The sequence below is a fragment of the Thermobia domestica genome, chromosome 3 (assembly GCF_964235325.1).
Source record: "Thermobia domestica chromosome 3, izTheDome1.hap1.1, whole genome shotgun sequence".
Lineage (NCBI taxonomy): Eukaryota > Metazoa > Arthropoda > Insecta > Zygentoma > Lepismatidae > Thermobia > Thermobia domestica.
The window spans coordinates 124,993,532-125,015,027 of record NC_137456.1 but is presented as its reverse complement, the minus strand read 5'-3'; the positions used below and the strand labels follow the sequence as shown (position 1 = coordinate 125,015,027).

At 35.6% G+C, this 21,496-nt stretch overlaps 1 protein-coding gene across 1 annotated transcript in view; it reads right to left on the bottom strand.

Moving 5' to 3' along the window:
- The window catches only part of PolD1 (DNA polymerase delta 1, catalytic subunit), a 75,599-nt gene that overhangs the window by 22,231 nt on the left and 31,872 nt on the right, over positions 1-21,496 (bottom strand). The window contains exons 8-13 of the mRNA XM_081751628.1: positions 20,696-20,862; positions 11,418-11,563; positions 10,002-10,101; positions 6,533-6,669; positions 5,769-5,934; positions 1,042-1,250 (exon numbers count right to left, since the gene is read on the bottom strand). Of these exons, the coding sequence (XP_081607754.1) occupies positions 1,042-1,250; positions 5,769-5,934; positions 6,533-6,669; positions 10,002-10,101; positions 11,418-11,563; positions 20,696-20,862 (925 nt within the window). The remainder of the gene's footprint in view (positions 1-1,041; positions 1,251-5,768; positions 5,935-6,532; positions 6,670-10,001; positions 10,102-11,417; positions 11,564-20,695; positions 20,863-21,496) is intronic.

The following is a 21,496-nucleotide window of genomic DNA, read 5'->3' as shown; positions in this document are numbered from 1 at the left end:
GTGGGGGAAACCGTGCAGAAGTTGGTCGTAAATTCCATACCAAATATAGAAGACAAAGGTGTCCATTAACATGTAAATCAAAAGCCAAGTCTGAAGAAAGTGTTTCAGCGAGGGATGAAATTAGTCCAGTACACCGTCGTCGTGACCGGTCTCGGTAAAATATTATAGTCATGCGTGAAAGTGTATTGCATTTACATGAGTACAAAATACAGTTAACTCAAGAGTTGACACCAAACGATCACACATTACTATGAATTCGTGGTTTGAACCCTACGGAAAGAAAAGAAAAAGAAAGAAAGAAAATAAAAGACAATGGCGAATTTTTCGTCAAGATCACCTTCAATGCCGAAGCCCATTTCTACTTGGGTGTATATGTGAACAAACAAAACTGCCAGATATGGAGTGCAGAAAATCCACTAACTGTATTCGAAAGCAGAGCATGTGATTCGTTCATATTTTTTTGAAGATGGTATTGCTGTCAATCAACCTTGATATCGAGAAATGATTATACACTTTTCGTAAAACGCATTGGAAAAAGCAATGCATGTCGCCACCATGTGGTTCCAAGACGGCACCACTTGTCAAAATTTGACCACAACAATTGATCTTTTGTGTGAAAAGTTTAGGGGCCACATAATTTCATGCAGAGTAGGAGATCAATTAGCCGCCTAGATCACGTGATCCGACATCCTTAGATTTATCTGAGGGGTTATTTGAAATAACAAGTGTATGCCAACAGTCCACTGTTGCAACTGACATGAGTTTAAGCGTAAATGTCATTAAAAATTTTAACAAAGGACTGATTGCTTAACACAACTCCAGAGGAGGGGGGGGGGGGATATCTGACATTATCTTCTAGAACATGAGATCTTTTTGTTCCAATATTAAAGTTTTCACTTGTTCATCCTTTTGCACGTTTATTTAGCAAATTAAAAGTAATATAAACATGAAAACCCTTTATAAAACCAATTTGTGGTCAAGTTTCTAATGAAGTATCCTTCATAATACTGTGTGAAAAATAATTACGTCAATCCAACTTACCCTAGCTTTTCTTTCATTCCAGGTTGAAGCAATGACGTGTAACAGAGATTATGAGCCATCATTATGCTGGGATACAGTGAACTGAAATCTAGAGTTGCAATGGGAATATCGTAGTAACCTTTCTTAGGCTCGATCACAGTTGCACCTTCATATTGCTCCTCTTGGGTAGTTCCTGAATACGTTGGAATCACGAAGTCTTTCTCTCTGGCCTTAAATATGTAATGAGAAAATAAATCGTACGAAAAATGGTAAATTTATCACATTATTATACTGCTAATACGTAATCAAAGTTAAGTACGGTGGGTTATTTAATGAGGCAAACTGCTGTTATTTGTTAATGAATATGTTACATCTATGTTATAAGAATCATGTATACAAATAAAACAAGAAACAGTTATTAGAGATCGGATGTTAAGCAAAATACCTATTTCATAATTTAAGAAATGTAATAAAAATGAACGTTTCGAAGTATATTTGAGGGGAAGGGGCATGTCTGCTTAAATTTAAGCAAGATCTATTTTACTATTTTACCTCTTTCACTCTATGTTGCCTATATTATTGATTAAATGTCAAGTATTTTTTCTTTTAATCTTCGAAACATGAACTTCATTGGGATAACTATATAGATCTTTCAATAAAAGTTTCTGTCTGTTCAAAGAAATTTTAAAATAACAGGAACTAATTTATATCCAGATCACATCAGCACAAGCCCTATACACGGAGAAAGGTCACACAGAGAAATTTGAGCAAGTTATTGCAGCTAATAAGAGCGTAGACAAATAAAAAGACAACTGGGCAAGCTCTGTAAGACAAATGTACCAAGTAGACTTGAACCACATGTTCTTCTACATTTGAAATACATCCCGATTACATGCATGAAAGTAGAAGGATCTTTTTTTTTTTTTTTTTTTTTTTTTTTTAAGTTCTACGATTGACGACAATTTATCAATTGGACAACTAAAAAATATCTTTAACGTGTTTAAATTCCAAGTAATGTTTCTCTGTGATAGAGATTAAAATATATTAAATATATTTAACAATATATCTACTCATTTGAAAGAGGTTAATAACTTCTTCCTTTGGGCTGTTGTGTGTAAAGTGTTGAAACATATCGCACTGCTGTGATAAAACACTGTAAATAATTTATTTATTAGATATATCAGGTAGTCTAAAAGGAATTGAGCTTTCTGCGCACGAGATGGCGTTAGTGTCCTAAATCTCAGAGTATTTGAATCGTAGCAGGTCAGGTATAACATCATTTGACAGCAGACGGTTGAAGCTAGTAGAGGTACAAGTATTGGGATTCTTATAATCAAACGTAATGTATTACGTTGTAAAGATGAGTGACCTTTCCCCTAAACGTCGCTGTATTTTACAATTTTATTTTGATAAAGATACAAATGCTACGCAGACCCGTGAAGAAATTTGTGCTCTTTGTGGGCAAGATACGTTTGCAAATGCAACAGCCAAAAGACGGTTCAGTCGCTTTTGTTCTGAAAATTTCCATGTCCAAAACGCACATCGCAGTGAGCGACCAACTCACAGAAAAAGGGGAAGATATTCTGGCAAAAGTCGACCAAGACTGAAATGTAACTAGTCACTGCATCGCTAATGACCTAAATATCCATCAGTAGAGACAAAACATTTTCGCAACAATTTGATATTTTGTAGCATTAATTTTCACAATTTTTGCATTAATGTCGCATTTATTTTCTTAAATGTAGCACACTCTAATGTATTTACTGAAATATAGAAATTAATGCAAAATTTTAACACTTCCTCTAACCTCATCGTTAGTTATAGGATAACATGCAGTAAGACATTACCAATTCTTTTAAATTTGTTCTCCTGTCAGTAACAATCATATTATACTTGGAAAGGAATCTCTCGGCATCAACACTCGACACTGGCACCATACTGAACGTAACGAGCTGTGGTTAACTTTTAAATTGTTTAACTATTATACAATGTCAATTTCCTTATCCTCTGTTGAGAACTTCAATAATCTTAAACTCACGGTAAGCAACCAATAGATCATGAACATTTTCACCACAAAAGTCAAGGATTTGAACATTTCAGTTTTCTTGAAGTCTACATCTTTATGAAGTGAAACAGTTTCTGGATAAAATAACTCGCAGAGCTTTTCCATAAATGCAGTTTTTTATGTTAAATAATATTGGAAATGCGCTTTTTAGTTATTATTAGCAATAATTAATAAGAATTCCACTTTTTCGTTTTTGTTCGCATTTATCGTAAGTAATGCCAAATTTCGCAAAAATTCGCGATAACATAAAGATGATTTCTGCTCTAAAACGGTAAGTTTGAAGTTTCCTGAAACATAAATGCATTTTTAACGTTTCGCACATATCATATTAACGAATAAGTTTTGTATTTATCCATCAGTAACAGTGTTAATTTATTTTGGGAAAGCTGGCTACTAAAAAAGAAGCTCGGCGTTTGGATACCGCATGATCTGACTCAGAAACATTTACTCGATAAAATTTCTATCTGCAAATCTCAACCGAAACGTGACGAACTCGACGCATTTCTGAAGCGGTTGATCATGAGTGATGGAAAGAGGATAACATACAACAACAATGTGCGAAAAAGATCGTAGTCGAATCAACGAGAAGCTACAGAGTTTGTGGCAAAGCCCACACTGACGGTCAAGAAGGATACACAGTGCGTTTGGTGGGATTGTAAGAGCACTGTGAACCAGAATGATCGCCACGCAGAATGACAGACTCGGTTCTGTAATGTGACAATTAGCGTGAATATATTTCGAAATTCGAAAGAAACGGTGTGAGGTTTACTCCCTAGGATGGTAATCCAAGTAGAGCAAACATTACAGTAGATAGTCATTAATCGAACTTTTCACCCGAGTGTTAACGACGAAACAAGTTATTACAAAAGAATAGCTTCCTTCATCGCTAACTACACATAGGCAAAAATTCAAATAACAACCTTAAACTTACGAACAGGACAAAATTTCAGCGTAATTTAATCTGAAAAACAATTTACAACAATAATTTACTAGCATTAATATATATTCTGTACCATGCACAACAAAGCGAACGAATATGAGGCAGCAATTCTCGGGTCAGAATAACGCTAATGATACGCACAAATTGGAGATTATATTTAATATTAACGCTATACTTACATGTCTTTACAAGTAAAAGGTAATATTATGACAACAAAAAATGTTGATGTTTTTAGGTTATGAAAATACAAACGGATATGCTCAATATTACATTTTATGTGAGTTATTTCAGCAGCGATGAGAAGGTGAGTCTCTTTCTTGTAACTCTCTTGGCACCTAATGATGGCTACCTCTCGCGTTTTCTCCTTGTTCTCGCTGCTCACGTGAGTCCTACCTACCAGTGACGTAAGCACAAGTACGATTGTGACTGGCTGCCATTGATTGCTAAGGCCGCTGACTGCTTCGTCTGCTCGTTGATGATATACATCCGTTGCGAGAACGTACAACGATTATTTACACTATTTGCTTAAAGGTAGCAGCCTTTTAAAATAAAAAGAATTAAATTGTCTGAGCCGAGTACACCAAAAATAATGCACAAATAAGTTTATGACAACGGTACGAACTAATTAACAGAAAAGGTGTCGTATACCAGATCGCTGACAATGCAAGATCGCAACCATACACGTATATTTAACGCCCGTCAGAAATTAAGAGAACTTGGCTAGGAATTTTAATACATCCACCATATAGCCCGAACCTGGCACCGTCAGATTTGTTTGTTTCAGTCCTTGCAGTATTCCATTAATGGTATTACGTTGGTTTCAAATGAGGCCTATGACAACCACGTATAACTTTTTTTTTATATATACCAGAAACACAAAATTTCTATAGTGACGCGATTATAGTGTCGGAAAAACGGAAGAATATCGAAGAAACTGGTATAAATTTGGGTTCATAATATTATTTTGAAATCACGATAAATGTATTCTCAATTTTGCCCTTTACAGGTTCAGTAACTTTTAGACAACCTAATACACGGACAGAAATTAAAGTTTCTTTCATTAAAACACGCTGTGTGTTAGAAATAACCATAATGTATGATTCTAGATTATTTGAACATACTTTATGACTTAATTTCAGTTTCTGTGTGTGTGTGTGTCAATGAATATTTATCATCATTATTTGACATTTATGTTATTCTTTTCCTTATTTTCCTTATATTCCTTATAAGTTCTATTCCTTATTTTACTGTCTAAACATCCGATCTCAGTTATCTTAATTTACATTAAAGTTTTGTTTCTTGTTTTTTAAATACAAAATACACAAAGACAAAAATGTTAAATTATAAATTCTTTATTTGTGTACTTACAGTATTTATCATATAATGCAGAAATACTCGTAGTACGAAAATAAAAAATACAATAAATAAAAAGCTAACGAAGTAAATAAGCGAATCTCCATAAAAAAAAAATTATTATTGTAATTTCCATCGTATTTAAAGAAAAAAGAAATTAAATTATTTCACTAAAACGTTCACATGAAGGCATAGTTTTACCTTTAGAAGAAAAAAAATAATGTTTTGTACTTCTTAATAATTACAAATGTCTGGGATGAAACTCAATGACACCAGCAATCAGAGTAATTTTATACACATGTAAATAGCTTCTAAACAAAGGCTATATAGTTAGTTATTTTTCTGTGAAAATTAAATATTACATGCAGTTACATACTGAAATGTACTTACTTTTCTCAACAACTGAGATACTACTTTTATTTGTTGACCTCTTGTCAAAAGACTGGAAAGTGGCACTCCTGTCACTCTGGCCATTTCCATATAATTGATCAAGCACATTAATTTATCCATAAGACGCAAAGGTAGATAGGCATCCTTCAGGCAATATACAGCTAACCTATAATAAAACAGTACTGTAACTTCCTGCAATGTTTCATCAGAAATATCAGCAATGTATTTCACTTAATGAAAAATGTACATTCAGCTAACGAAACACCAAAGAAACTAATACAATTACTTGAAACCACCCTTTATTTGCATCATGAGAATGCAGCGAGGGCCGCGGTGGCTCAGTGGTACAACACTCACTCTGTCGTGTGAAGTCCCTACTTCAATACCAGCTTCCGCAAGTGAGCTTTGCAGTAGACAAACATGTGTGTGTGTGAGAGTTTTCTCGCGGTTCCCTTATTTCCTCCGACTTTCATCATTCCACAATTATCACCGTCTTCCTTAGCCTTGGTGCATAATCATGAAGCATTAAACTAAGCTTAAAAATAAATAAATAAATTAAAGCGGTAGGTGTAACGCACTTTAGTATACGCATAAAAAAAAAAGAAACGTCTTAACCAATTCGGCATTCAACAGTCTTCGGTTTGAAGTATTATTCACATCCTATAGAATAATTATTAACATTTTTTTAAATAGCTTTGCAATCTATTACGAACACTACTCTTTAAGAAGCAGTTACAAGAAAAAATCAGGCAATATGAACTCACCTTCTCCTTGTTTGAGAGTTACCATGTTGAAGATCACTAATAACAGAATGATGAACATCTTCCTTTTGTTCCTGCAGGAAATGGAAACTCACTGCGTTAAGAGTATAAGAACGCAACTTGTAGTCACGAACCAGCACCTAAAATTAATAATAAAACAGAATTTAGTTGAAAATCATTGGCTGCTCCAATCGTACAATTTCTTTCATACCAGATGGTGATCGAATAGTTGACACATGTAATTTTTGGAGTTTCGTGTCAGATTTAAAACAATACACAATTACGTTTTAATCCCTGGAAATACGGATAGCTAAGATGACGGAAAGTTATCGATAGGCGTGACATGGCAAGTAAGCTTATCACAATCCTGCATTGTGAGGAAAGGAATGGCTGAACACGTTTGTGCGTATTGCAACGAACAAAAGTAGTTGTTATTTATGTAGTAACAAGAAGCGTTACAGCAATACAACGCAGATTTAGAGCCCATTTCAGATGTCGATGGGCGCCGGCAAGGAATACTATTCTTCGTTTGGATCAAACGTTTGAGAAAGAACCTCGAAATGCTCCTGTATGATCGCCAGAAAACATCGCTCTGCGAGTTGCAATGCAACGTAGTCCAGGAAAATCAACTCGGCGTGCTGCATTGCAAATGAGAATATCTCGTTGTACAGCTCAAATAATTCTGCACAATTATCTGAAAATGTTTCCCGATAAAATAACTGTACTGCGTAAGTTATCAGCCAATGACGAAACGAGACGACTACAGTTTGTGCAATGGTGTAAAGGCAAAGATGAGATTCTGAACAGCAATTGCTTTTCTGAGAAGCCAATTTCCAGATGGACGCAGTATTAATACACAGGTCAAGTTTTGGACAACAGAAGCACCGCATGTTGTGCACGAAAGGGATCAGCATTGAGCAAAGTTACAGTATAGGTAGCTTTGTCAAATCATGGGCTGATAAGGACTATGTTTTTCGACAATGCTGTAAATTGTGAACGATATTTGGAAATGTTTCGAAATGACTTTATATCGTACCTACTTGCAACTGATCTTCCTATTGGAACTCAGTGGTTTATGAAGGATAAAGCTACCCCACACCATCGAGGCTCAGCTGAACTTTCTAAATACGATGTTCGGTGAACGAGTAATTTTCGCTATCCTGACCGGCCCGATGGAAGTTATTTTAACCATCTGTGAGCCCCGACCTAAATTCCTATAACCTTTTTTCTGTAGGGGTATTTAAAGGACAGACTATCGGTTAAACTCCCATAATGTTTTGGAAATTCGAGCTTGCATATTGCAGTTGTGTATTGAGATACATGGAAACATGTGATGCAAAGTGGTAAGAAACATGTGCAGCCGCGTTGAAGAGGTAATTCGATGTGAAGGTGCCCACATTGTACATATGCTGCATTGAGACATTTTTCCAGGAATGCAGTAACCAGTAAGTACTAACGTAATCATTTTTATTTCATTAATAAAAATACCATCTAAAATTTAAATGTTTCAACTATTCGTGCACCACCCTGTATTTACTTAAATCTAAGTACAAACATTAAAATCGTATAAAAATGGAAGGCTCAAATTTGCGTCTGTGAAAGCATGAATATCCTCATTATGAAGGACTTTTTATTATAGTGGTTGAACTCATAAGTTTGACAGTTACAATAATACGAGTTAAATCACTAATGAAATAAATATCCTTGTTTTAGATTATTATGTGTGTTTCAATTTTATTTTATTTTATTTTATTTTATTCAAGAAACATTATTTTCAATTTTTTCTATTTGCATGTTAAATTGCTGTACCTAAAAATATAGCTGTATGGCAAACTGTGGTAATTGTCATTCATTCAGCCATCCTATGTATTGGTTACGAATAAATGTAAATTATTTAGCGCTGTGTCCGAGAAGAACGTTGTTCTATACTTATATATGTTCCTATTATGAAACATACGCGCAAGGTGCATACAGTGTTGGTTGTAAAGCTGCTTTCCAAAAAAGGTGGCTCTGTAGATTGAGTTCAAGAAGGAAAAATAATATTAAGAAGAATCTGATTGGATTGAGTTTCTATTGGCATTCTGCTCTGCAGCGTTAAACCCATGTACTCCTAAAAGCCATACAGAGTATAATTCCTGTTAGGAATTTATTTTTTAACTTTTAGAAACACTGAAAAATCTTTTGAGACTAATTCGTACTTTTACATACCGTATACTTCTGAATCCAAATCTACAGCATATAATGTGTATAGTTCCAGAACTTACTGTAAAACTACACTAAAAATCAAATCAGATACATATCTCTCTTAATTTTCCTTACTGGCAGTGCTCACTGAATCTGCGATGCTAGTGATTCTGTTTAGTAAAGAAAAACTCTATATTGTACATCGCGAAAGCAGAACGACTCCATATTTTGAGCACGGAATTGCGGGAAAAAAAAAGTCTTGGATTCATAAATATACAGTACCTTCCATATTTTAACGAATATTAAAAGACCTGATTGAACTTTTTTTTTTAAATCCATATCGTATTCATACTGACGAAGTCAGAGGGTAAGGTTACTGAAAATGAATAATGGCATCGTAAGTGACTGAAGTTAAGTGAAATGTCTCAATCACTGAGAATATATACGCTGGAGTTGAGAAAGCAGAGCATGTGAATAAATTTTCGATGCCTACATAGCAATATAGCGAATATATGAAATAGGATGTCTACTAAAGTAACACCACGAAATCGCCTGATTAAATTAGGATTTTCACTGACTATTAAATATTATTAGTTAGCAATATTATATTTTAATAAATTAAATGTCTGCAAGTTCGCTATCACTATTTCTTTATTTGCAATTTTAATGGATTCACTTCATACATCAACGTTATTCTATTCTACTATGTACTGAGTTTAAATTTAAGAAAATAATAACTTCCTTTAAAAATTAATGATAAATAATAACATCACAATCGACCCTGCGCTGTACTCAGTATGAAAATTTACTTAAATAATTTGAACACAATATTTTGCAGTACAGTAAGACTCCCGAGTATCCGGCCTAATGTGGCGGAAGGGCAGGCCGTATAACAAAAATGCCTGATAGGACCAAGTTCTATGAACTTATTTCTTTATGAACATTAAGACCCCAAGAACAATTTACGAATATAGTACTATATGTACTGTACAGCAATAATCAGGAATAGCGGCAAGCGTACTGTATTGAGGTCCGTTCACACTGATGAAACAATGAACAAGGAGCAGAACGCTGCTTTTTTTTTTCTGTCACAACTTGTATTTTGCACACGACACGTAGGAAGATCGTAGCAGATGTCCGCTTCCAATGCCTTGGCAATGTTGCCAATGCAACGCCTTACCTTCCTGATTTAATTACGATAAAAGAAAACTAGGCCGAATACTCGGGAGTCTACTGTATATAGTTTAAATTTTAGGCTAATCAAGTCATATAATAAATGAAGAAGTACCAGAAGAAGATCAAATGGCACTCTTCCCTCTGTGTTGATGCTCTTGTTTTCTCGTCTTCCAAGCTGTTTACTTTGAAGCACTTGTTCTTTAACAACTGACCTGCAATTAAACGTAACTATGTTCACTTAATCCTTTGAAGTAAAAAAGCATACATGTAACAAGTAACACTAAAACCGGAAGCAAAATGATGATACGAATAATAAAAAGTCTGCTACATTTCATCATATCCACAGGATGAAGCTGCCTTACTTGTCTAATGTTAATTGGTGATATCACTGCAGCGATATTATCATCGCCATTGGCTAAGGTAAAATCAATCATCCGTGGATTTTGAGTCATTTATATATATATATATATATATATATATAAAACTTTGTGTTTATTTACCTTGCTCTATTTCTTCTTTCTATCCACCTGTCAACTCATTGACACAAGGCGGAAAATCAAAGTACAAATGTAAATTATGTTGTTTTCCTAATTGTAATAATATTTTATTTTATATCGTGAGTATTTAAATCGATTGATGTATCATTTCGTAAACAACAATCGTAACCTTTACATAATGTTTACGGACATAATTTTCTCTCTACAATTTCTGCGAACCACCAACTTTCCAGATTTTGACACTGCAGAGAGTAATTTTCCACATTTATGTCGTTCTTAGTGGAACTATTCCACCGCAGTATATAAAGGGAGGGATTTCTGAATTTAGGAATATTCTAGTAAACATTAGAAACTTAAACCTACCAGAGATCAGTTCTGAGCACACAAAGAACTATCTCTTCCTTACCTATCCTATGAGAGGTCCCGAGTACGCAACGGACAGTCTTAACTTCCATTTGCCTTTGGAGTGAATTTAAAGCAACTTCAAAATAACCAAAAGATTGTCTGGACAAGTAATGCGTTCATTTCACGTTTATTTTCACCCAAGATAAAGAAGGAATCGCTAAGAGGTACTCAAGGCATCAGAAACATCAATTCTACATCAAAGATGTTAGTGGAAAGAGAAAGTTATGTCCTTGTATACAAATTGCAGTTACACCTTAATAAAAATACATTATCACTGTTGAACAAATCAATTATTAAATTAATTGCTAAAATTAGACATACGACTTATGTTTCATTTACGCCAGAAAGATATAAATTACCGGTATTAGATTGATAAAATTCATGTGTCACTAGACTTTAATATAAACAATGAAATCAAAACAATGAACGGATGAAAGATCGGATATAAATAGAATCAAAATTGAACGAATGCAACGAAAAATTTTACATGTTTAAGAAAATGCGAAAGCTAATTTCACAAATAATATACAAATATTAAATATACTAATTTTCATGTTATTTGAAAGATCCGATCATTATTGTTATAATTTTTTGCTCATTATTCTAAAACAACATACTTTACATACCTTATATCCTTAATTCTTCCTAAATAGTGGAAATTTTTCACTGATAAATGTTTTGCTCTATTTAAAAGATACGGCAAATCAAAATTGTTTATATTATATCCTGTAAATATGTCAGGATCCAGTTCACGAACAAAATCCGCCCATTTCTAAAAGAAGGAAAACAAATCTTCGGTAAGTCATGACAAATAATTTTTACGATTCGAAAGTAAGTTAAGGACAGGCTAATTAGCAAAATAAACCTTATACTTACCTTAGTTATTTCGAAGTTTGCAAGTTTAATATTCTACAATGTCTTTGTGAAAAATTCCATACCACGAAGGAATGATGAGTATGCTTTCAAACTAAAAGAATCTGTACGACACTGCATGGTACACGATCGATTATAATTTCAGCGGGAAATGTTCGAAATAGTATCATGAGAAGGGTATAATACGTTACCGTCCTTTACATACTTATATATTAATTATTTTACCTTCTTTAGTGAAATCGATCAACACTGAATTAAACATTTGGTATTTGGATGATGGAACTATCGCTGATGAACCTGAAGTAGTTCTTTCAACTCTAGCACAAATAAATGAGAAGGCATCTGCACTTGGTCTATATTTAAATTTTTCAAAGTGTGAAGTTGGTTTTCTTGGGTCAGACGAAGCCAAGTTCAACCTATTATTTAAAAAATTTGACGAAACTGCCCCAGGAATACGTCTCCTAACTAACCAGGATGCTTGTCTTCTAGGCGCCGCTCTCTCAAAGGAAGCTTTTACCAATGTCCTGTTAAGCAAAATATCGAAGTTAGAATATTTTTTGTCTCGACTCGCCTCGATTTCTGTCCATGCAGCTTTCTTTCTTCTACGTGCCTCTTTGTCGATCCCTCGTTTAAACTACTTCTTACGATGTTTTCCTTCTTGGAATGAGACTCCATTACTGGAGAAATACGATCATATCCTTAAAATGGGTCAGGAGTCAATTTTAAACTGCTCCTTAAGCGACGAATCTTGGATTCAAGCATCCTTACCTGTGAGATTAGGGGGTCTTGGTATTCGACGATCCGTGGATATGGCGATTCCTTCCTTTTTAGCGTCCTACCACGGATCTCTTCGTTTAGTCGAGGCTCTTCTTCCGCAAGGTTACCACCTAGACCCAGATGGCACAGTTCAAGAAGGCTCTACCAAATGGAAAAATTTAACAGATACAGATCTTCCAGAGATTAACAAAATAGGTTCTCAGGCATCTTGGTACACACCAATTGCAGCGCATTTTCATGAACTTCTCTTACAGTCAGTTATTGCTCCAGAGGATAAAGCCAGGATTCGTGCTGCCTCATCCCTACATGCTGGGGCATGGTTGAATGCATTACCCTCCCCACCATTAGGTCTTCATATGACTAATGAGGCATTTCGAATCTCTGTCGCCTTAAAATTAGGTGCAGATATTTGTGAGCCACATCGCTGTCCAGCTTGCGGGGATCAAGTTAACCAACGTGGCCTGCATGGCCTGTCATGCATGAAGAGCATGGGTAGACACGCTACACACTCCTCTGTGAATCATATCATTTTACGAGCCCTTACCACAGCTGGAATTCCTTCAATACGTGAACCTTCAGGATGTTGTCGTTCAGATGGTAAACGACCTGATGGCATGACATTAGTTCCTTGGTTGAAAGGCAAATCACTAGTTTGGGACTTTACGTGTTCAGATACATTTGCCCATTCAAGTCTCCCTTAGCTGTTATGAATTCTGGGGCTGTTGCTAGTCGTAGAGAAGTAGAAAAGCAAAGGAAATATAACAGCCTCCTTGATAAATTTATTTTTGCTCCAATTGCCATCGAGACTAGTGGTGCTTGGGGATCTGCAAGCCTTGATTTTATTAGAGAAGTAGGCAGACGCATTTCTATCGTTACTGGAGATATTCGTTCAACATCTTTCTTAATACAACGCATATCTATTGCTATCCAACGTGGCAACGTGTCGTCGGTTCTTGGCACCTTACCACATGGAAAAGAACTAGATGAGATATTTCTTCTCTAACACAGAGGACAATACTGAACATTTGTACAACTGGACGATGTGCTATGCAAGTAGGGTGTGGTGTCATTGGATGGCGTGGAAAGGCAGGCAGTGGCACTGGATGTGATGCCGTTGATAGGTGGTTTTCTACCCCTTCCTTTGGTTCGACTATCGAAATATGTTTCCTGTTGACTTAGTTATTTTTTCTTAATTGTTTCATAAATTCATTTAATAAATGTGCCATTTTTATTGTTTGTCGTTTGCGCAACATGTAGGCTACATTTCCTGATAATTTTGTTTTTATATACAGTTTGTTATAATTTCATTTGTATTTCTTTATGTTATATAGGTCCATAAGCTTCTCATGTATTCTGGTTTGAAACAAGAACGTTATTATTTTTAACATGACAATTGAGATTCATTATTTATTTGATGTCATGCATACATATGATAAATCATTGTAAATTAACTTGCAATATTTTATAACGAAGTAGTTCATGACAATTAAATTATGTACAATAAAGCTAATATCTTTATTATAAAATAAAATATTTTTACCAGAGTATGTCTTCTTTAATTTGATAACCAAATTTTCAGTAACTCTTAGCTGTCACTTTTCACGAGGGAAGAAAGACAAGATCCCACCTCATATTTCTGTATTTTATCTTGATGATGTATTCCCTAACAACAATTGAAGATAAATTGGTGGTGAATTAAAAGAAAAAAAAATTACCAACAATGGGACAGTGAATTAGGAAGTTTTGGGAATACAAAAAAAAAAAAGGAACGAAACTAAGTGGAATCTTACTTTTCGTCGAATTTTTGTTCCTCGTGAAAGGTAACTGCCAAAAGTTTCGGAAAATTTGGGTTATCGAATAAAAGAGGACATACTCAGGTAGAAATATTTTATTTTATTTATTGTTATATATTTTGAGAGGGGTTTACGCAGCACTCAGATAGTGGAGCGTCAGCAAACGAACAAGAAACTTGTGGGCAAGCGCTCGAATGAAGTCATATGGGCGGCCTATGGAAACACGCCTTCTCGTATCGAGAAATTGAAGCGCGTGCAGGCCACTCCACCAGTGATACGTGTGTGGAAGTAATGAATAGAAAAGAACCGTATGCAGCGTACGCTCGGACAGTGGACCACACTATGGGATAATAGATATCTTGCCGCAAGCCGTAACAGACCGTATCTCGCCGTCCACAGTGTTAGCTTGCCCCTGGAGCACGATAACATGTAACGACTTGTTTGCATGGGTGGTTCAATGAAACCTGCTGAATACTGGACTGGTTACACACATACCTTAGACTCAGCTTCCAGGGACCCAAACCCACAAACCTGTAACTACAATGGGCGAGTGAACAATGTCGCGAGAGATGGTGATGTTTTACGACGAATACTGCTTCAATCTGTGCTACGATGACGACTACATATGCGTTAGACGCTACCGTGGTAAATGTAATCTCCGCTGTTATGCATCGAAGAAAACCTTAACAGTAACCGTTACATCAATGAAGTTCTAGAGGCAGAAGTCACACCCTTCCTTCAAACAACTCCGGACATCATATTTCAGCAGAACAATGCCCGGGTACATACCTATATCGAAATTTACAAGTTTTCTTTGGGAAACGACGGATATCGCTGATTTACTTCCCTGCACAGTTACCTGATATTTCGCCCATCGAACATGTATGAAGTATGATTGATTAGCGCCTTATTCGTAACTGTCCTCCGACACACAGTGTTGACGTTTTGTAAACTTGCATACACATAGTGTAGCATTTCTCAGGAACACATTCATCGCTATTTGGATCAATCATGTGGTTTTATACGAAAAAAACAGGCACCTGTACAGTTAATGTCAAACATGTGGCTGAAAATGGAACACGACTTTTCACCTGTACAGTGCCTGGACTTATCCAGTTAATGTGCCTGTATAGACGCAGAGAACATGCATTTACAAGCGTCAAGCACATACAAGAAACCTGTACATGCAATGTACAGTATATGTTCAGAGAAAGAAATAGTTTATTTACAGGTGAGGAACATATGCCGTTTTCAGGATCACAAACACAAACACAAATTCGTATATATGCACATGTCCAGAGAAAGAAACAGTACATGTACATTGCTTGTATAAGGCGAAATACATGTGCTTTTCAGGTATGCAGCACCCATTTAGAGCACCCAACACAATAACTGTGAAGTGTTTGTACTTTGCCTGTACAGATACATGTACATTGCATGACTATTATTTTTTTAATATTTTACATGACTGAACAGGCAATGTGTATAATGCTTGTACAGGTTACTTGTGTATTGCATGTTGATTAACTTTTTACATGCACTGAACAGGCAACGTGTACAGTACTTGTACAGGATACGTGTGCATTGCATGTTCATTTACTTCTATAATTTTACGTTTTATCATTTTATTTTACATGCCGTTAGAATCAAAGAAAATTACGTAATTCCGTTCACATTTTTGCTGACATCTTGTGAGGATATTTTCAATCATTAAACCTGTGCATGTATTGGGACTGTACTTCACAGTTAACATAGCCTTCACAGTTAGCAACCCCAGTTTGCAGGCAAATATTACCAACATGAAAGACATACAAGCTACTATAAAGATCCATGTTTCCTTTACACGAACATGCTCTGTATATCAGTGGTGTAGCCAGGAACTCATCGAATGGGAGGCTTAAGCCATTAACATTACTAGAATATTTAGTTGAGGGGGGCATGGCCCTTACTTCTGAGAATTGAAAGAATTTTTCAGTGATCATATAGTATTGTAATGGTATTCTGGGGGACAACATTGCCCCCTCTAGTTACGCCTATGACTTAAACACATACACATATCTCAATATACAAAAGACAAAGTTTAGAGTGACTGACTAACTGATCGATTGACGCATGGGTCAAACCACTTAAGCTAGAAACTTGGAATTTGGACAGTACATAAGATATGTGATGTAGGGTACCAGTAAGAAAGAATTTTTGGAAATTCAACGGGGAAGAGAGAGAATGGGATGGGAAGAATTTTTAAAAGATTATAAATCCCCTGTTTTTATTCTCATTTGAAATAATTTGACACATGTTTAGAGTTTTTAAAAAATACTTTAGTAGAAAGGGAAGAAAAGAGGTAGGAAAAAAAGGTGTGGGGATTGCAATTATTGTAATAAGACGTCGATATTTCGGAAGCTCTGAAGGTTATAAACATGAAATTTTGTACTTGAACCTCTTATTTGAAATAGATCTGTATTTCTGTTTTTATATCTTTATGTAACCTAGAAGGAAAGAAAAGGGCGAGCAGAAAAATGTGAGGAGGAATACAATTATTAAAATAAGATGTTTATACCTTGGGATCTGGGAACAGAGTCATGAAACTTGGTATTTCAACTTAAATTCGGTACGGTTGCAGGTTCATGAGGTGCGAGGCCGTAGGCCGAGTTACAAGCAAAATCGATGGGTTTGCCCCGTTACTTGAAGTGAAATTCGGTATATCTCGGAATTCTGGAAGGTAAGAGACATGACACTTGGTATTTGAACTGAAATTCGGTATATTTACAGGTTTATGAGATGCGAGGTCGTAGGCCGAACCATTACGGGCGTCTGGGGGAAGTGGCGTAGCTAGGGAGGATCCAGGGATCTGAACACCCCGAAATTTTTAAAAGTTGTTAAAGCCTAAAATCGCGTTTTCAGTGAAAATTTTTCCGGGAGACCTTCGGCTCTCCTCGAAATGAAATCCTGTCTACACCATTGTCTGTGTGCGAAGCCTCCAGCTAGCCGAAAGCTAGTAAAATTAAAAGTTACGATATTTGTCATCTCATCACGCCAAACGATATGGCCGAATGAAATAATTTTTGGTATACAGTTAGGCCCAATCTGGGTTAAACAGGGGATTTATAATCTTCACTTCGATTATAATACGTACCCTAAGGGGGAGCAATGGTGATTTTTTTTTCTTAACGAAGGATTAGTATCTCACGAACTATTCAACTTATTAAGCTGAAATTGGGTTTATTAGCTCGTAATTAAAAATAAACAAATATGTCCCCTACTGATTTCGAAAATTCACTCTTTTAGGGAGGGGAGGGGGTATTTTCTATATTCTATATGGGGAATTGATAATGCGTTATATGTAAAATAACCCAAAACGGTCAATATTTGTGTTGAATCTATAGTTTTCAGGGTCGCTGAGATGAACAATGACAACTACAAAGTCGTTCAATTCAAGTTTAGTCCCCATCGACATTAAAGGAGGGGTAATAAAATATTGAAATTGACCAAGATAAGTATCGAATACATAATTGTTGGGATCCCTTAGATTATTAGTACTAATCCAGAAGCTATTCAAATCCAAGTTTAGCCCCATCGGCAAGGGGAAGGGAAGAGGCGCGGTATTTCATCAATTGTTGGTCTGACGAAGCGAAGCGGGTACGTTCAATGTTAACATTAAAATCTGCTTCTCTGCAAGGAATCTTTCGGTAGTCTGGAAATCGCTTGTACAACACATGTTTAACTATTTCTTGTTGGGTGTTAACCGTGTAGCTGTGCATCACCTGTACATTGTTGTTAGCAGTAGCTTTGTACAGCCAATGTATAGTCAATGCAAAACATACATCAATCCAGGTGTACTTTTCTGTCGAGTTCCATGTATTCTTCACAGGAACATTTGCTGTACATGCAACATGTAATACGCCTGTGTACAGGCTACTAAAAGGGAATGTTTCTGGAGCCTGGAAGTCATTCCTACAACATCTGTTCAACTATTCCTTGTCAGGTGTTAAACATACAACTGTTCATCGCCTGTACATTGCTGTTAGGAAGAGCTATGTACAGGCAGTGTATGGCCAATGCTCAACAGACGTCAATACAGGTGTACTTTTCTGTCGAATTGCATGTTTTCTTCACAGAATCATTCATTGATATCCAACATGTACCATGTCTGGGTACAGGCTATCAAACATATACTGTACAACGCATGTTTTGAACCCATGTGCAATGCCTGTTCATTCCTAACATGTTAATATTAAAACAGCCTATGTAAAGGGAATGTTTCTGGAGTCTAGAAGTAGTTTGTACAACACCTGTTCAATTATTCATTGTCAGGTGTTAGACATGCAGCTGTATATTGTTGTTAGGAAGGGTTATGTACAGACAATGTATGGTCAGTGCAGAACAGACGTCAATACAGGTGTACTTTTCTGTCGAATTGCATGTATTTTTCACAGGAACATTCACTGTACATGCAACATGTAAAATGCTTGTATTTAAACTATTAAACATTCACTGTTCAACGCATTTTTGAGCGCTTGTACAGTGCTTGTTACTTTTTTAACATGTTGAAGGCAAAACCAGTGTCCGTACATGCACTGTACATTGATGTTACCGAGCTCATTGTACAGCGTATGTCCGTTTACCTCAAAATATCTCTCAATACATGCACTTACAGATCAAGAAACGCCTGTTTTCTTTCATGAAACAGGTACGTAATATGCAACATGCATAAAACAGGACCTGGAAAAATGTAACACATACACTATACATGCGTTTCCAGTGCCTGTACAGTACCTGTACAGATTTTTCATTTTCGTATGGGGTGTATAAGCTTTGATGGTAGCATGCGGAAGCTTCATGTTACACAGATTTATTGTAGTTACAGGTGTTATGAAATTTTGAAATTGTAATAATTTCTGGAAAGGCATGTAGTGAATCTGAAGTATAAATTTCATTCTACTCTCATATGACTTTTTTGGTGTTGTAATTTTTAAAAACAGTAATGTAGTTATATAGAACAAGGCGCAGAAAAAAGTTTGGTTATTCGATCCCTATTTAAAAAAGAAAGAATATCACCTTTGGATATCTCACGTTTGATTTGATTTTGAGTTTAGCATCCTTTTCAGCAGAGAGGCTATACGCAACGTGCATCTACAGCTTAACTTGGGATCCGAAGCACATAAACTCCTGCTGGGAATCGAACCCAGGTCTCCCACGCTAAAGACGCGTACGCTGTTTAGCCATGAGAGAGCTCATAATCTCATGTTAAGAACTAGCTTAATCTACTACACGTAGATCATTATCTACAAGAATCTACTGAATATTGCAATCTAATTTTGTTAACGACAGGAATTTGTATGAAAGCATATTTTATTACAGACTATTCCGAATAGTTATCCAAGTAAAAGGAGTACACGTCAGAAACATTACCAAGTACATTGACCATACCTTCTGCGGGAATATCCTAAAAATCCTCCCCTTCCTCCCAGACTGTGTGTCCCTTGTGTCCCTCACAAAGAGATTGCGAGACACTTAAATTACTATTGGCCACGAAAGAGTTCATAATCTCATGTTAAAAACTAGCCTAATCTACTACACACTACCAAGATCTTCTAATTTTACATCGAATACGTAACACAAAGTATTACATATTTTTAAGTTCCAATCTACTTTTGTTCCCGATGTGATTACTCGAGACTTAAAGAACAATTATTTATATCAAGCAAACAATCCTAAAGTCATCTGAACAAGGGTTTCTTAAATAATAAATGTACGAATATTATTATTAAATGCATAAAAAATTTTAGTATGAAAACACTTCAATAAATTTTATCCAAAATTGCTAATTCTAGATACAGGTAGATTTTGCCTACCTATGTTTAGAGAAATATAGAGTTTTTCGGTCACATTTATAGAAGATGGATGACATCGGCATTTTGTAAACTGTCTTTTCGTTATTTCCTTAAGATAATTACCATTAGTATGGTTGGAAGGTAATCATTATCTACAAGAATTTACAAAAATGAGTAACAAAAAACATTCGAATCTAATTTCGTTAACGATACAATTTCGTACAAAAGCATATTTTATTACAGATTATTCCGGAGAGTTACCCAAGTAAAGGGAGTACATGTCAGAAACATTACCGAGTACATCTGACCATACCTTCTGCGGGAATATCCTAAAAATCCTCTCCCCAGACTCCGGGTCCTTCACCAAGAGATGAGAGACACATTACCATCTTATTCATTAACCACCTGCCTGGTATTAATTGGCTACAATACCCACCTTACTATCCAAAGTTCACTTCCAATACATACAATTTTGGCGATGTCAATTTCTTGTTTTATTCTACTATTATTTTTCTGTAAATGTGTATAATCTCTCATTGTTTGTTTGTATTAAAATGGTTAGAACTTAAACACACATGACAAGAGAAAATGAAAAGTCAGTTATAAATTAAATTGTTTGGACGTGCTTACTTCAAGCATTTCGTTTTCCTTGCTGAAACTTAGAACCTGACATCCAACGATTGGTGAACAAGTGTCAAGCGTGAATACATTCCTCACAAAGGGCTCTGGGGATCCTTGCTTCACAACCATGTTAGCAATTTGGATAACTGGATCATGATTAGGCTCAGGGAAAATACCTAAAAACAAAAGTTAGTTTTATTATTCTTTTAATATAAAATTTATTAAGTGTTTATAGGCATTGCAGATAAGCCATTTTATAGATAATTGAATTTTTACTCCTTAATTTACTCCTTACTTTTAACTTTTACTCCTTACAAATAAATTTTTCATTAAGTGCTTTTTCACTCTTGCTTCCCGGCAAACATTATAAACATATAAATAACGAATCAATTAGTGGAATGATATGAAAGCAAGAAAGGGAAAAATATGAAGTTCATCAGTAAGACAAAACTGTGACTTAGGACTGACTCATAGACCTCTGAAGTAAAAAAGTTGCTCTGGATATTCATCACAACCAGAAATAAAATACAGTATCAAAGAAATTACTTGCACACACTATAAACTATATTACCAAGATCAAACAGAGAGAATGGAGGGACTACAGTAGCTCAGTGATAGAGCGCTGACCTTTGCGTGCGGGGTTCCCTATTCGATTAACGATACATTTTTCCCCTTCTGTTCTTAGAAAAATACTACTATTATACTTCGTTAATGGCAAAAAGAAACAACTATGAATTTATTGCTCCAACAAAGCACTTGAAGGGCTGATCCACTTCCGTGTCACACAATACGTCTTTGGGAAAATAATTC